This window comes from Bolinopsis microptera, chromosome 8, assembly GCF_026151205.1.
Source record: "Bolinopsis microptera isolate Bmic1 chromosome 8, MBARI_Bmic_1.0, whole genome shotgun sequence".
Classification (NCBI taxonomy): Eukaryota; Metazoa; Ctenophora; class Tentaculata; order Lobata; family Bolinopsidae; genus Bolinopsis; species Bolinopsis microptera.
The window spans coordinates 8,424,892-8,442,745 of NC_087079.1; the positions used below are offsets into that span (position 1 = coordinate 8,424,892).

General features: G+C 38.7%; 2 protein-coding genes across 8 annotated transcripts in view; one reads left to right on the plus strand and one right to left on the minus strand.

Moving 5' to 3' along the window:
* LOC134819558 (electroneutral sodium bicarbonate exchanger 1-like) overlaps positions 1-13,985 on the plus strand; it is a 33,180-nt gene extending 19,195 nt beyond the window's left edge. For 6 of the 7 annotated variants that reach the window (XM_063829556.1, XM_063829557.1, XM_063829554.1 and 3 more), the window contains 11 exons: positions 8,826-8,956; positions 9,999-10,167; positions 10,299-10,473; positions 10,607-10,761; positions 10,920-11,606; positions 11,890-12,008; positions 12,123-12,219; positions 12,365-12,523; positions 12,649-12,815; positions 13,027-13,225; positions 13,471-13,984. In XM_063829556.1, the coding sequence (XP_063685626.1) occupies positions 8,826-8,956; positions 9,999-10,167; positions 10,299-10,473; positions 10,607-10,761; positions 10,920-11,606; positions 11,890-12,008; positions 12,123-12,219; positions 12,365-12,523; positions 12,649-12,815; positions 13,027-13,225; positions 13,471-13,569 (2,157 nt within the window). In that variant the 3' untranslated portion in view covers positions 13,570-13,984. Of the gene's footprint in view, positions 1-8,825; positions 8,957-9,998; positions 10,168-10,298; positions 10,474-10,606; positions 10,762-10,919; positions 11,607-11,889; positions 12,009-12,122; positions 12,220-12,364; positions 12,524-12,648; positions 12,816-13,026; positions 13,226-13,470 lie in introns of all 7 variants that reach the window. The other variant, XM_063829558.1, reaches the window with a different exon arrangement.
* A 200-nt stretch (positions 13,986-14,185) lies between these two features.
* Positions 14,186-16,958, minus strand: LOC134819569 (LYR motif-containing protein 4-like). Its single transcript, XM_063829573.1, has 3 exons — positions 16,883-16,958; positions 15,778-15,874; positions 14,186-14,333 (listed from the first exon to the last, which is right to left on the minus strand). The coding sequence occupies exons 1-3, from the start codon at positions 16,951-16,953 to the stop codon at positions 14,277-14,279; spliced, it is 225 nt and encodes a 74-aa protein (XP_063685643.1). The 5' UTR covers positions 16,954-16,958; the 3' UTR covers positions 14,186-14,276.
* Positions 16,959-17,854: the final 896 nt, after the last annotated feature.

Consider the following 17,854-nt stretch of genomic DNA (forward strand, 5'->3'; position numbering starts at 1 on the left):
TTCGAAAATATCAGAATCGTACAACACGAAATGCGTACGGCGCGAAGGTTTCAGTGGTAATTGTTTGCGCGCAAATAGTCACGCGCGTATATACGATCACGTACGTACGTACGTATAATTAATTTGAATACATTTTATGATACAGAAGTTGGTCCGATCACTTGCCACAACTTGAGCCCCGAAGAATGGAATACTCATGATGAAAACTCAGATATAAAATTATTTTCACTATTATTATTCGGCGTAGAGATGTATATTATCTTGTGCCTCTCTCATCCATGCATTTTTAACAGATTTAAATTCGGAAAAGTCACAGCATTCACTCACATCTGCTGGGTTTAATTTATTTATTCATTAAATTAATCAGTGAAATCATCTACCGCGCAGTAGCACATGCACTCTGATTAAAGTACACCTTCTTAAAGATGAAATTGCCATGGCAACAGCCTGGTCCCGTACTAGTTTGCTATATCGCACGTGCACGTTAGCTATTTTGCTATTACAAATCTATTACGTTCTAAAGTTAACCTCTCAAAGAAAATAAGAAACAACCCCAAGATGGTTTTTTCAAACCTTATGAATAGAAGCTCTCTATACGAGACTGAGGTGATACAGATAAGGATTGAACCGGAATTTCAAGTGCCTGCATCATCATTAAGGTCAAATGATACAGACAGTATCATATATTTCGGCCGTTCGACCGACAACATCTTCCTCACCGAAGACGCGAGTTTATTCGCCCTTCCAGGATGTGTTGAGGATCAGGTCCAAGAGACGGATTCCAACAATTGGGTGGGATCCTTCCAACAACGTGAAGAAACGCAGCCTGCTTTTAACTTGCTGCCTCATGGCCGACGGAAGAAGAGCTTCCGGGCTAAAGTAAAGACGCTTTTCTCTGGAAAAGGTTACTATCGACGAGCAGCTTATGCTGTCGATAGTAAAACTACGAAGTTTGGCGATTCGTTCACCACATCTGCTACGAAATTGAAGACATTGCTAAAAAGCTCCATGCCTGAACCATCATGGGCAGTCTTTGATGACTTATTTAGTAGAGGGAATATGACCTTAATTCCTTTCCCAATGCAACAATCGGCCAGAATATAAGGACCGACAACTGACAAGGAGCGCGGCACGTCGAAGCGGCGACGTCCTTCAAAGTATTAAGAACATAAAGATTGATACAGCAATATTGGTGCAGACAAGATCGACACTGGCATTCCAGTAGTGACGACGTCAACGGACGAAAATGATGAAATCAGAAATACAACATCTACAGGACAAAGCAAAGCAAGAATACTGCTCTGGCACATTCACTTGTATTATTATCAAAATCATATCAGGTTTTAAAAAAGGAAAAAAAAAGGATTTGTATCCCAAAAAACACACAAAAAAAAGATACATCCAAAAAAAGCCAAAAAAAAAATATTCTATACTTTCTTACACTTTCCGAGGCCAGAATTTGTAGTGTTACTTGTACTAACAACTAATTATACGAAAATAAATCGAGGGTTGTAATCAAAATTATAACTTGGAAATCTTAATCTTCTGGATGGAAACAAAAGAGGGCACTAAGAAACGTGAAAATTATGGTAGATAACAAACTAACAAAACATTTAACTGTGCGCCGTGCGGATCTTTTAATCATTGTTCAAACGTCTAGGGATTAGTGTGGCACTTATAAATGCCAAGAACCTCGCTTATAGTGTAATTTAGCTAACTACTTAAAGAAGTATGTCAAAGTTTAGATGTCCGGAGGATTTGAAAACCACTGCTGCAATGGTACAACATTGTTCCTGTTTTTAGTCAAAGCACCACTCTTTACCCGAAGCGTGTCTCGTGTATGTAGTAATACAGTGGGGTGACATATGTTTTCGTCACTTCTGAATGCGCGCATTTTAGCGCGCGAGTTTGCGTGCACGTCACGTGATATTGTTAGCAGTGAGTGTAATCACGAGTCTGGAGAATTTGTCTAGTACAAGGCCCAGACCCTTTGGCGTATCTGTAGTAAATTTTGTGGCGATGTAATATCTATGACACCACTAAAAATTGAGGAATAGGGAAGTGTTCACAATATCCAACTTAGCATGGTAAACTTATGCTATCTCTGGCTGAAGATTAACAACTCTAACAGTATTTATTTTAATCAACTGAGAAACATTTGGTCTTGTTACCTTATCAATTTTATCGAAATCGAACGATGCAGTACAAAGATATTCCGTTTTAAACTTCATGGTAATATTGAAGTAGACAAAAGTTCGTCGCTTGCTATTAAAACATGTGCTCCTTCATAAATAATATCATTATCGTGATCAAACCCCTTATTTATGGGCCTGCCAGTCTCTTCTGAAGCACGAATGAACTTAATTTCTACTGTCCGAGAAAAGTTCAGAATTTTCTCTAAACACCCATTTTTGAATTTTGTAAATCGGTGGTCCGGAAGCGGAGTTATGGTTCAATGAAAATTGTTAGTTTAACGCTGTTTGTATTGTCATTATCAGAAGTGACGAAAACATATGTCACCCCACTGTACAAGATTAAACCTTCGTAAACGCATTCGCTAACATCTATGTATTGTTGCGTTTAATTTATTGATTATTACTACATAATTAATTAGTGAAATCATCTGCCGCGCAGTAGCTCGCCCTAGTACTCCTTCATAAAGATGAAATTGACAAGGCAACAGCCTGCTCCCGTATTAGTTCTCCATGTCCCACTTGCACATTAGCTATTTCTCTATTTCCATTTCAATACGTTACTAAGTAAAACCTCTTAAAAAAACGACCTCAAAATGGTATTTTCAAATCTTTTGAATCGAAGATCTGTAAATGCCTACGAGATGACTGAGGCGACGCCGATACTGATTGAACCAGAACTCCGGGTACCTGCATCATCTCGAAGGTACAGGCAGTCTCGTCCATTTCGGCCGTTCGACCGACGACATCTTCTCCACCGAAGACGCGAGTTTATTCGCCCTTCCAGGGTGTGTTGAGGATGAGGTACAAGAGATGGATTCCAACAACTGGGTGGGATCCTTCCAACAACGTGAAGAAACGCAGCCTGCTTTTAACTTGCTGCCTCATGGCCGACAGAAGAAGAGCTTCCGGGCTAAAATGAAGAAGTTTTTCTCCGGAAGAGGTTACTATCGACGGGCAGCGTATGCTGTCGATAGTAAAACTACGAAGTTCGGTGATTCTTTCGCCACATCTGCTACAAAATTGAAGACATTGCTATTGCTAAAAAGCTTCATGGAGCGGCTAAGAATGCTTGAACCATCATGGGCAGACTTTGATGATCTATTCAGTGGAGGGAATATGAGCTTAATTCCTTTCCCTATGCACTAAATGGCCAGAATATAAGAATCGACAAGGAGAACCAAAATTTGTATCAGCTCCGCTACGATCTCGTCACGAGATCGAAGCGAAGCAAGCAATGAGCGCGGCACGTCGAAGAGACAAGATTGTTGCAGATGAACTATAACATCTACAGAACAGAAGAAAGCAAGAATAAACAAGATACGTCCTAAAAAAGCCAAACAAAATATTTTCTATTCTTTCTTACCACTTTCCGAAGCCCGAATTCGTAGTGTTACTTGTACCAACAACTAATTATACGCAAGTAAATCGTAGATTATAATCAAAATGATAATTTGGAAATCTTAATCTACTGGGTGGAAACAAGAAACGTGAAAATTAAAGTATATATAACAAACGTGTCACCATGTTACTGCGCAGATCTGTTAACCAATGTTAAAGCTTCTAGTGCAGCACTAAATATCAGGAACCTTGCTTATAGTGTAATCTAGCTGACTACTTTTTTTAAAAAGTTACTGAAAAGCTACTGCAGCGTTACATTATTCATATTCTAAGTCTAAGCACCATTCTTATTTCTTAACCCGAAGCGTGTCTGGTCTATGTAGTCATATAAGATTAAACCTTCTCAAATAAAACGAATATTACTCTTTTATGTAGCTCAAAAGAAAGAAGAATGAGAAATTTTAACTTGATGAACGGCAACGGGTCGTGTTCATGGAAACGAATTCTACTTTCGAAATATAAGTAACGTTTAATGACCTTACTAAGCTAGATTTGAGGTCGACCGAAATGAAGTGAAATATTAGAGTCCCGATCAGCTTATGAAAAGGCGTGACCTCAAACCATGAAATCAATTAGAATTCATAAAATTTCGCTGAGAACCGATGCGATCGATTACCAAGGAATAGGATCGTGCCCTCACAGCAGCAGCTATTTGTGATCTGAATCCTTAAAAGAATTGAGTTTCAATTATCGTTGCACCAGTTGAATCAGCGTACTGTCCAATATACTGACAGGAAGGGTAACGGGTATGTGAACTATTTTAAACATGGAATTCAGTTGACAGTTGGTTTGCGCTACATGAGTTGTTTCCTTTGAGTCTCAAAACAACACACACACACACACACACACACACACACACACACACACACACACACACACACACACACACACACACACACACACACACACACACACACACACACACACACACACACACACACACACACACACACACACACACACACACACACACACACACACACACACACACACACACACACACACACACACACACACACACACACACACACACACACACACACACACACACACACACACACACACACACACACACACACACACACACACACACACACACACACACACACACACACACACACACACACACACACACACACACACACACACACACACACACACACACACACACACACACACACACACACACACACACACACACACACACACACACACACACACACACACACACACACACACACACACACACACACACACACACACACACACACACACACACACACACACACACACACACACACACACACACACACACACACACACACACACACACACACACACACACACACACACACACACACACACACACACACACACACACACACACACACACACACACACACACACACACACACACACACACACACACACACACACACACACACACACACACACACACACACACACACACACACACACACACACACAATCCGATTGGTAAATGCGACAAAAGAAATCAGAATTTGGACGATTGGCACCCCAAAATAGCTAGTATGTACATATTTTCTATCGATTACTTCTTGGAATCTCATAATGGCATTATTTGAGTTCCGAATAAGGTCCACGCTGCGACGCTGCGTTGAAATGAAAACCAAATAGAATAATATATAACATTGATAGGCAATTCAGTAATGTGGCAAAGCACGGTTAACGCACTGTTAAGGCACGGTTAAGGCACGGTTAAAGCACAGTTAAGGGACGGTTAAGGCAGTTTGTGCCTTAACCGTGCGTTAACCGTGCGTTAACCGTGCGTTAACCGTGCGTTAACCGTGCGTTAACCGTGCGTTAACCGTGCGTTAACCGTGCCTTAAGAACCGTGCCTTATGTAACCCTTGTGCCTTAACCGTGCCTTAACCTTGCTTTAACCGTGCCTTAACCGTGCCTTAACCGTGCTTTGCCACATTACTGAATTGCCCATTAATATTTACAACAACATATATCGATAAGATTTTTAACATCAATTTATTGAGTCCTTGGGACTCCTAATTCACTAAGCTTTGATACAAAGCATGCAAACTCAAAGTCGCTTTCACAACTTTTGTCAACTGTATTGACAGAAGATCTGGTTCCTCTTATACACAGGAGAACCAGCTTCCTGATAAAAAAAGATAATTTACATCTTAAACAAGAATTGCGCCCGTTGTTTCGTTTTGGCGGACGCTAGATTTCCGTTCACTATAACTATAAATATAGGCTCATCTGAATATTTCTGTTGAGTCTTATGAGATATTTTCTCACACAGTAATCTAAAATGCGTTGAAATCAATAAATTGTTGAAGGGAACGACAATTCGGCCTCTGCTGGTTAAACTTAAATTGGTCTATTGTTAAAAAACAAAGCCTATCTTAGGACGAGAGGAGAGTGGTAAACTAATGGAATGTGCCCATTTTTCCATAAGTGCCCAGTTTTTTGGTATGGGCATTAGGCGAGGGACAAATCTTAATATGCTAAAGGGGGGGTACCAATGGCATAAAATGGCATAAATGGCATACGTTTTATGGCATAAATGGAAATTCTTATTGGCCAATTCTCCATTTATGCCATGAATTTAGGTCTTCATATTTGACTTTAAATTCGCAAATTATTATTAGTACTTGAATAAGAGACATGTTTCATGCTTTATAACGCTTGGAATGATCGTTAAAGATTCATATGACAAATAAAGAAAATAGAAATGTATTATATCAAAAATGGCATAAATGGCATACGTTTTATGGCATAAATGGAAATTTTTATTGGCCAATTCTCCATTATGCCATTTATGCCATTGGTACCCCCCCATGCTAAACTAATGGTGTGTGGCGTGTGCCCATTTATATAGAAAACATTGAATTATTGATGTGGTGGCATTGTTGGCAAAAGCAATCATGCAGTCTGCTAAAAGCAGCTTCCTGTACCAGATCCTTGAAATAATATAACAGTCTGTCCTTCAAGAATCCTAATTATCCCGTTGTATCGCAAATCAGTACAGTAACGTAACTTACTAACAGTAGAGTAACCAAGTAACTAAGTAACTGTAAAGTAACAGTAACAAGATAGCAGCTGTTTAAACACCAGGGCAGAGATAAAAAGTGTAAACTTTAAAATAAAAATGCTGTTTCCGTTCAGTTATTGATGACACTGTTCCAATCAAATTAAACTTGCATTTTGTATCCTGAGTTACAACTGAAACAGTTTTACTATTCAACGTCTCGAAGGCTGGGCCCATTTAATTTGGTTGATCACAAGATTTGATTCCAATACAACAACCCACACCTGTTTGATTCCGAGATCAATGACTATCGAATACGGGCGGATTCGTTGTGGTATTGAAATAGATTTTGGCAAAGGACTTGTCAATAAGCAGCAGTCTTCAATCTTATTCTCGTGAAATATTTGCAGGGACAGACGCTTTGTGGGATTTTCATGTTTATTGTACACTTGCATAATTGGCCATGTTACTAAATCATGGCTGTAAAAATCAATACGTATTTTTGAAACACACTTCATAATCGTATTCGTTTCATCACATTAGGACATCGAATTCACAAACCATTTTAATTAGTCGGGGATGAAATCATCTGGCTTTAAGGGGGGGGGGGGGGGGGGGTTCACCCTGATTTTTTTGTGAAACTTGGTTTCGAGCAGTTGACCAACAAACTAGGACCAGTGACCAAACTTTTGAGGGGGTCCCGGACCCCAACCGCTAGTGGTAGCTAGTGGTCCCCTGAACTCGTATATGAATTTTCATTAAGATTGGACAAAAAATAACTAAGTTATGAGCTAAAAACCATATGACCATATTTGGGCATACGCACCAAATTTGATCGATTTTGGCCCATAAATTGGTCAAATATCATTATTTTTGAATGAAACCAACTTTATATAATTGGAAGGTAAGCCTATGCTACACATTATCTATGATTATCAGCTCAGTATCTACATAACTGTGGATTCTGTGTTCAAATAATCGCAAAAAATGAACAAAATTGCCCATATCTCAGTTCGCAATATTTGCAAAACTGATTTCGCTCAAAACAATAGAACTCAATAGGGTTTCAACATTTTTACATGAAATTTTCAGAATCAACGTAGAATCGCATTTCGACCTTAAGTTTTGTATTGGAATTTTTAGTTAGGCCTTTAAAAAAATTTGGCGGCCAAATTCCAAAATTTGCACTGCAAAATTCAGGATTTGGCCGCCAAATTTTTTTAAAGGCCTAACTAAAAATTCCAATACAAAACTTAAGGTCGAAATGCGATTCTACGTTGATTCTGAAAATTTCATGGGGGGGGGGGGGGGGGGGGGGGGGTTCACCCTGATTTTTTTGTGAAACTTGGTTTCGAGCAGTTGACCAACAAACTAGGACCAGTGACCAAACTTTTGAGGGGGTCCGGGACCCCAACCGCTAGTGGTAGCTAGTGGTCCCCTGAACTCGTATATGAATTTTCATTAAGATTGGACAAAAAATAACTAAGTTATGAGCTAAAACCATATGACCATATTTGGGCATACGCACCAAATTTGATCGATTTTGGCCCATAAATTGGTCAAATATCATTATTTTTGAATGAAACCAACTTTATATAATTGGAAGGTAAGCCTATGCTACACATTATCTATGATTATCAGCTCAGTATCTACATAACTGTGGATTCTGTGTTCAAATAATCGCAAAAAATGAACAAAATTGCCCATATCTCAGTTCGCGATATTTGCAAAACTGATTTCGCTCAAAACAATAGAACTCAATAGGGTTTCAATATTTTTACATGAAATTTTCAGAATCAACGTAGAATCGCATTTCGACCTTAAGTTTTGTATTGGAATTTTTAGTTAGGCCTTTAAAAAAATTTGGCGGCCAAATTCCAAAATTTGCACTGCAAAATTCAGGATTTGGCCGCCAAATTTTTTTAAAGGCCTAACTCAAAATTGGGTGGTTTGATACAATGGGTACTTACTTATAGTACTTTTGACTTTTATATTAAAAACTTGTCGGCAATTTTGCATCCTGCTCCAACAACTTTATTTGCCACGCCTTTTTGCGATTCATAAATTTTGGAAATAATGATGCTATATTGGTCGGTTAGCCGAAAGGCGTACCACATTTAATTAAAGTATTATTTAGTAATTGCAAATTTAGTTGTAAAGTTACTGTGTTCTACTTTCGTTAAAAGTATCACTGCTTTCAGGCAATAGTGATCCCACCAAGTGAGTGGAACCCCAAGATGAAGATAACAGTACCGGAGGAAGAGGAGGATGTAGAGGAGGAAGAAGAGGATTTAAATAGTGGACCAGATGTTGCTTTCTACGCCCATGTCAAGTAAGCTCTTGCATGCAGTCGATAAATTTATAAGTTTCTCTTCTTCTTCAACAGAAGTTCTACCTCGGTAATAATCATTATTATAATCTTATGGACAATCAGTGTACCCCAGGTTACGGGATTATGTTTAGAATATGCTAGTTCTTGGAAGAAGTGCATGGTTTTTCAGGATAATGTCTGAAAAATTTAAGCAAAAACATACTGAATTGCGCATACTGCAGTGGTCGGCGGAGTCCTATTCCGGCCGTACCTAACTAAGCATTAGCTGTGATGTAGTGTTTAGTTAGTCGGCCGGAATAAGTCTTCTCGACCGCTGTGGTATGCGCAATGCAGTATGTTTTGCCAACGTACACAACGTCTTACGGTCACAACTGGAATGTTCTCCAACTGATCAATGTGAACATGAGCTGCAGCTTCAAACGTACGCTTAATCACCACGAATTGGTGGCATACTCCTGCAGTACTTGGGGGTTTTCTAGTTTGTGATTTTTTTGGTTGTGGCTGTCAGAGAACGCTTCCCCTGCGCTTGTACGTTGGCAATACTATTGTGCAAAAGTTAGCTATATACCCGGGGATGAATAGAAAATATTTCCTTGTGAGTGAGTAAGGACGGCATCATGCTGCGTAATGTGATAATGGACTTCATTAAAGTGTATAATGTCAGCACTATGCTAATGCACTTTGCTCATGATGCCTCGACTAACAGAATCACACAATACACACCACCTGACTCACTCGTGACCATGGTATTGGTGGCGCGCACTATCAATTTGCAAGAAGCTGTAATATTATGTCATCACATTTTCCTCATGTTTAAATAACGCATTATCGCACTTATTGTGACAGACTGGCCAAACGGTCTCTTCTCGAATTTGTGACTTACTTTGCGAACTCGAAATAGTCTTTAAAATGTTAGCCATGCAAGACGTAGACTTCCTCCAGCTACACCGGCTATTATATATTACTTCATGTCTCAAAATGAAAGAGCTCATTATGTTCATTATTATGCGTATTATGCTAACCATGTTCTTATAACCCGCAGACCGTTTGGAGGGGTGTTACACGACTTGAATGCACTGAAATCTCGTTATCGGAAAGATTGGATTCGAGTGATACGGCTACTCCCACTGTTGGCAACTCTCCAATTCAGTGTTCAACTCCTGTGTCACACACTACTCCTTATTCAACTTGCTTCTCCCCAAATACGTTATGTAAGTTATAGCCTGATTTTAAGTTCTTCCTTCCGTAGCTTGGAAATCTCGTAATAAAACTTTGTACATCGCATCGTGAGTACTGCAAAATAATTTCCATTCTCATTAACTTAAACTAACCTCTCATTCAGCCCGTATCGCTGACGCTGATAGGAGTTGGAGTTATGGGTATGGTCACCTCCCTGGCATCCTGTGTACCTCTGGTTGTATGCTCGGTCTCCCTGCCCGTCATCCTCTGGGAGATAGCTTTCAGTTCTGTCCTCTCGAAGTTTGGAGTTTCTTACGCCACAGTCCGACCTCTTCTCGGTTAGAAGAAAAGAGAAGTGTCATCACGTTGTTTTCATATTACCTTGTAGCTTCAATCGCTCATATCATGGGAGTGTTTACCTTTTTTTACTATTTTAAGCTTTGCTTTATCTAACTTTCCCTGTCTTACCAGGTGTTGTATCAGGTGTACTACTGATGGTGTCCTCTGTGCTAAATGCCGGTAATCTCCTGCCCGCTGTCAGCGTGTTTGTATATGAGACAGTTATGACTGCTTTACCACTCTCCCTGGTCATCACCATCCTCCTTATGTTGCTCAGATATCCACTGGTTAGTGACAGTCTGTGGTTATGTGGCAACACTTAAGTTGTTGTGGTTTTATTAATGATGCATAATTTTATACGATTATGTTTGTGTAAAGTTAAGCAAATATTATTTAAACTCTTATTGATACAATTATTTTCAAATGCTAAACATCCCCTCTACAGGAATCTAATCTATTACTCTGCTCGATTGTGTTAACCCTATTCACTGTGGTGTTCTTGAAAATCTGGCAAGCCATCACCGACAGCACCATGTTCACCAAAAAGATAAGAGCGGTGTTGAAGACCCTCAACCTCTTCACCCTGATCTTCATCACCTTCTTCCTTGTTTACTTCACATCCCTGGAGACCTCCCCTTACCCTACCCGGGACACGACAGCTCTCTCAAAACTGACTGAAAGCTTCTTTGATAAGCCCCCGGCTCAGGTTGTAAACAGTAACTCAACTCAACTTAGGAATGTTCAGTATGGAAATAACATGACTGGTAATTTCAGTAAAAACATTCCGATACAGATAGGATATCCCGCGTTCCCAGCGGAAGTAGGAGTGGTAACAGCTGGTGTGGTATCAGGAGTTCTGCTGACTGTTTTAGTGGTCCTGATGTTAGGAGTTGTTCAGAGCTGGATTAACCAGCCCAACCACCGAGTTAGAAAGTTCAGTGGACGGTTCTGGGACCAGTGTCTTGTTGGAATGGGAGTGTTGTTTTCCGGAGTGTTCGGTCTACCGTTCCTGATACCGGATCTGATTCTAACCCCTATTCTGCTGCACTTGCTCTCAAAGACCTCTGTAACAAACCAGGATATGTTGTATGTGAAGGAGCAGCGAGCCACCTTGACACTCAGTTCCTTGACCGTGAGTTAACTATTGATTATTTGGCTGTGTAGGTACCATAGTGTCTTAATTTCCACAAACACGCAATTCAATGCGGTATGCGGTAGAACCCCGAGAAAGGAAACAGTCTCGGTTAATCTGAGTTTGCGGTAAATCGGGGCGATGTCATTGGTGGTTTTATTGTACTACGAAAAATCCCCTCATTTTAAAATCGAAAGTTAAATTGCTTGACGTAAATGAGTATATCGATTGAATAGTTATGTTCATATTCATAACGCAAAAATGTTAGCATTTTTGTTTTCAGATGATAATTCCATGTTTATTGGCGTTTAAACTTCACCTTGCTGTTCCGTTACCACTTTGCTGGGGAGTGATCCTATTTTCTAGCATCCTTGGACTTCGCCACACTCAGTTATTCGAGAGGTGAGTTGTTTCTCAATTATTGCCAGTTCAGTATTCAACTAGCTGACCCAAGAAATATGACACAAAATTGAAATTAAATTTTAAGCACCGTTTTAATTAGATGTTCTATTTCAGATGTAAAATACTACTGCAGTCGGAGAAATACCACCCAGAAAAAGGATACGTCGCAAACACTCCCCAAAAAGTCATAAATTCCTTCACCATTTTACAGGTAAAATATGCACGCTTCCTTCTCAAACTTGGATCATGGCTGCCGACATTTATTCATTTTCATAACTCCTCGTAAGACTATTCTGTCAACTGATCCCCAATTAATACCATCTCTGACTCTCTGAAAACTAAACCTCCTCCCCCAGATAGTGCTGACGTTAGTACTGGTGATCGTCCTGGTTACCCCTTACACTTGTGTGGCACTACCTGTGGTACTAGTCCTCCTTATCGTCATGAGGAGACAGCTGCTACCTCTTGTTATGTTCGATGAACAGATCAGTCTCTTAGAGGAAACCACCTCTCCTGTAAGTCTGCTCACTAAAAATGAAATTGTAGTTGTACGATATTGGTGAATTTACTTACGTATTTAAATTAGATAGTTTTTTGAAATCTACCAAATCAAATGTGTCATTCAAATTTTAATACGCAGGATCCTGCCCCAATGGAATCACCCTCTCCCTCTCTTTCCAACATAGCAGAGTTCTCAGAGGAGGTTTCTAAACTAACAGACGAGTGCTCCAAACACCACGCAGCAGTCCCCAGGATTATATTTGACAATCTGACAGATGATGATACGCTCTGCACCAAGGCCAATAGGTGTGTTACTGAACTAGATTATACCATGTTTTCATGTTATTCGGAGGGTCGTAATCCATGATGTTGGCAGCTTTTTTCGCTGTCGTAACATTTTTCCATTAAAAACCTTTTAACCGGGGGAAGGCCCATTTTGTGTTACAACTTGCAACTCAAAAATGTGAAATAAGATAATAATATTTGTGTTCCTATCCTACTTATATATAACTATTAGGCCGAGCTGTCGGGAATTAACATTCCCCGCTGCTGCCCAAAACAGAGAACACAAGGATTCGGAGCCCGGACGAGTGCCCTCTCCGCCTATAAGGATATCTCTAGACGAGGGTAGCCACACCCACAGCTACGACTTCCTGGGGATAGCTGGTGGTTCAAACAACAACTTCAACTGCCCTCTGCCCTTCGAGTCTGATCAGGTTTGTCTATGGAGTATTTTTCGAAGGAATCGGTATGTATTTCAGTAAATACATTTAATTTGAGGACGTTACAGAAGGAATAAATGTAATACTAATGTAGTCCGAGTTGTTTCTGATTCTCCTAGTTTTCTCTTGTAGTTGTATCATATATATAATTGAGCAAGAAACAAAGTTTTGGCTTGGGCTCCAGTTACTTTGATAATATTTTTTCTGGATTATTGAAAAAATAAAAGTTTTCTTTGCAGGAGGCACCAGTTAGAAGTATGGAACCTTGTAATTACGGGTACACCTACGAATACGATCAGCAGGGCTCAGGGTCACTAGGATTCATAATTCCTCACTAGCGATGAAGATTATAGTTAGGAAGACATAAGACTTTAGTGTGTTAGCGAGGCTAGGCTAAGTTTAGCGATTAATAATATTATATATTTTAATCTAAGAATATCTATTAACACATTATTTTTACCTATTTTTTCTATAATTTTAGGAAGAATCGTTTAACTTTTATGGAACGGTATACTATTAAATAGATAGGGTAGGTAGGTTATATTTAGCTACTTTTGTGAAGTGTGGCATAAAACATTGCAGGGTTCTTATTTTTAACTGATTTTTAACAATAGCCCGATTTTACGGGTGCGTCGCGCATGAATTCATGCTGCAAAACTAGGACATAGGAGAAGAAGGTATTGGCATCGCCTAGTCAATTTCTTATTTAAAACTTATAAAAATATTGTAATATTTTTTCTAGTGAATTTTTATAATTTGTTGTATTTCTTGAACAATCTTTTGTTATATAATAGAAAAGTAATGGAGACTAATATATTGGGTACAACTTAAAATAAATTAAATATGAATGTAAAAAGTTACTCTGCAGTCAGTTATATCATAAAATATCACTGATCTACCCGGAAAACTGCCTAAATAAATAGGTATTAAACCGAAATATTAGACTGTCCATTGGTCACGTGACAGTGCTATAGTTCACAATACCCAGCTGATGACATGATGAAACATTTAGTCATCCACAACTCCGCTAAAACATATTGTCGTTTCACGTTTTCTTGTGCAAGACATCCACTGGCATACTGTACAGTTTGCTTATTGTTATCTGAAAATAAAATGATATCAGATATTTGCTGTAAAATACTATCAATTTCTACTCCATACTAATCCTAGTGGCCTAATGAAAGCTTTACTGCCCAATAATTTCCCAACTCAACTTCTACAAATACTCATAGTAACTGTTTCAAGTTTGTCCGATCCTACCCCAGGATATTCCAAAACCGAAAACGTTTTAAAGAGGATTTAAGCCCCCTATTTAGAAGTCCTATAGTTGAATGGTAGGTAAGATAGTTTCTACACAGAACTATCCAGTATCCAGGAAAGTGATTAACGATTCCAACCTATGCCATGTTTCCTGAACATCAGCGCTAGCCTCTCTCTCTCCGCCATATCTTGTAGCTTACAGAGTTACAGGCAACCGGATACGGTAATGCAGCTGACCAATGACAGCAGGGTGCCTAGCGAATCTCCTGTACGTGCCGTACGTGCAGGCTTAAGCTTTAATCGCTTCCGGTCACATTACTTCTGTAATTTCCAGTTTCAACAGCCACATGGCTTCTAATTAACAGGCCAATATGCAACAGCAGAAGGATTTTATGAGAATGTTATAGGAAACCAGGCACAGTGGATTTGCCATACTCTATAAATTTATTTAATTATAATATGGGCGAGTCATGTGACCAAATACAGTTTTTTACCCAGTATTCGTACGGGAAGCATTTAACCTTACGTAATGAGAATCGGAACCACACTCCTAAAATGTACCAATCCTAGCTTGATTGAACAGCTAACAGCTGGGGGCCCTTTTATAAAGATCTATACATTCGAATAGTAATCATGCTCGTAGCAGGACATATCTCGACGTCGTGGCTTTTAGGTCAAAACGGAGATGTTATCCATTGTAACATGCTAAAACACATTATACCTTATACGAACATTCTTACATTGCAGTTGTGTGTAATATGTTTTACTGGCAGTATGCAGAAAAACTCTGTCTTCAATGGTGTACATTGTACAATCAGAGTTAAAAGTTTTTAAGATGGGCGGCGCCAGCCCTCTTGCCTCCCCAACAGCGGTGTGATACTGTGATAGTTGGTAACCACGAATACGGAGGACCACAGCTGAGTTGTGACGTCATGTGCTTACTGTTCGGAGTTCTCCGGTAGAGAACGACAAGAATGTGGTAGAAACTTCAAACTGAATTGGTACAAAGTGAATCATGCAAGATTGGTCCGTGCTTGAGATTGGAGATGTGCGTGACCATGAACGATGACAGCTAAAAATTGACTGAAGCGTGTGTTTTATAAAAAGATTCGTTACAGACTCAATCTTTTAAAACTGCATTTAAAAAAACGTTTACTCTATAGATATGTGGTAACCGATGAAGTTTACTAACCCCCTCTGCCTGATCTTATCTTGTATATAAAAATACTTATAAAACTCCATTTCGAAAGACCACCTTCTCCAAAATATAAAACACCATGTAGTACCTGTCTAACGAGCATGTTAAGATTATCAGTAGCTCGTTTACTGTCAAACTCCTGACATGTCCGAAACTCGTGCCTTATCCGCCGTAAAGCGTAATTCCTGAAATGATCACGATTAAATACTTGTTACACTACAATATATATTATGATAATGAATGCTCCTACTAATGCGTTTTCAAGAGTTTCTGTCGGTCGATTGGCACCGGTAACCGTTCCTCAAATCTCACGAGGCTTTCCATGTAAAAAGGCAACCGTGTAGTCAGGCTCGGCATTAGATAGTGTACTCGGTCGGTAGACTAATTCGGAAAAACAATGTTACTTAACTAATAAAGATAAGTGTAGCACAAAAATTAAGCCACATTTCCTAAAATTTATAAGGTTCGCGATCAAACTTCCTAGAGTATGATACGACATTAGGGTTAGGCGTGAATATTAGTTATCTATTGAATGTTTATATATTAATGTAAATCAATTAGCGTCTAACTTTAGGACACTGAAAACTGCACAACAATATTAGTACTTAGTAGACACCAATTAGATACATTTTAATTTAAATTAGTATCCAATTCAAGTTACTCGGTAGCAGGTAGACTGTAGTCTATGAACTAATATTGATGATGTCAAACATGATATAGGCTTATTTTTATCTAACAATGATCAACATTATTATTATTTAAGTGGTTACATTATTATACACAGTGTTTATTTATATATTTTTATTTATTAAATAAAATTGATAATTTAGCTGAAAGCGCTAATAGCATCGTCAGAATAGTTACGCGCGCTCCGTAAAGTAGTTGTTCTAGAAGGTTTTGGATCGAGCCACCATCCCTGAGTAGCTTGGCAGAGTTCCAAATGGTTTAAAAAATGATTATACACGTCAAAATTCTGGATACTATTATTCAAGATACTAGTATTCAAATTTCAGAGGGTTCAAGGAAGTACTTTTCGAGTAAAAATGCGACATCTCGATTACAGTATTAAAATCTTTTTGCCTCGCTGGCAAAAGACGTGAATGTACACTGCCATTTTTTGTAGGAATTTATGAAAACTGCATCGCAAGTCAGTCTGGTTCTACCCCGTTGCCATGTCAATATTTTAAACATACCTGTATGCTGAGTCACTAAACTGTTGAGCAGTCCTCATCATAACCCGGTACATCGCCCTTACTTCTCCCATTGCAGTAAACTGGTAAACATGTAGTTAGGTGAGTGTAATGTTAGGACAAAAATGGAAAGAAATTCTGATATCAGGTATTTTATTTAGGAGATAGAAGCCGTTTCAAGTTTTATTCGGCAAAACATGTTATTCCAATTACACCATTAATGAAGAACATACAATTTTAAATGAAAATGACGGAACTCTATAATAATGCAATGGTACCGTTTAAATTCTGGTACCGTTTAAATTCTGTAGTTTTCGACTTCATTTAAACGTGCATGTATTCAATCTATTCATGGTGTTTATTCGAGTATTGAAGTATGTGTCTGAGAAAATGCTTAACAAATGTTTCTTATTCTATTAATTTGTTTGGTCCTAAGTAGTAAATATTAAATGTGTACTGATTTAATTTATTGAATTCATTAAATCAAAAGGAATTTTAATCTGTTGTTGCAATTTTTTAATGAAGCGATATAACAATAAGTTGAATAAAACACATAGCTCACTGTCAAGTTAAAATTTTCGATCACTTTACATTGAGCTTCAGCAGTACAGAATCCATGATCAAATCTGTTACTTTTTTCAATAAACTGGAATTATATTATCTCAACTTTCTGCAGAGTAAACTTTGAAAATATTAGTTTACACGAAACAGAACCCTAAAACAAAGATTTTACCCTTGCTATTTATCATCAGAGAAAAGTCTACCTAAAAATGGGTATTTTATATACTACGGGGTGAGGTCCAGTGACTGACGACCCGACCATCTATACAATTTCTCGTTTTCAGGAAAAATTCGGAACAAATTTGGTCTTAAGGTCTTAGATAGCCAACGAACCCAAAAAGATACCTAAACTTCTCTAAACTTGACTAAAATGCCCTTACCATCAACTGTGACATGGCCCAATGACCATTTCAT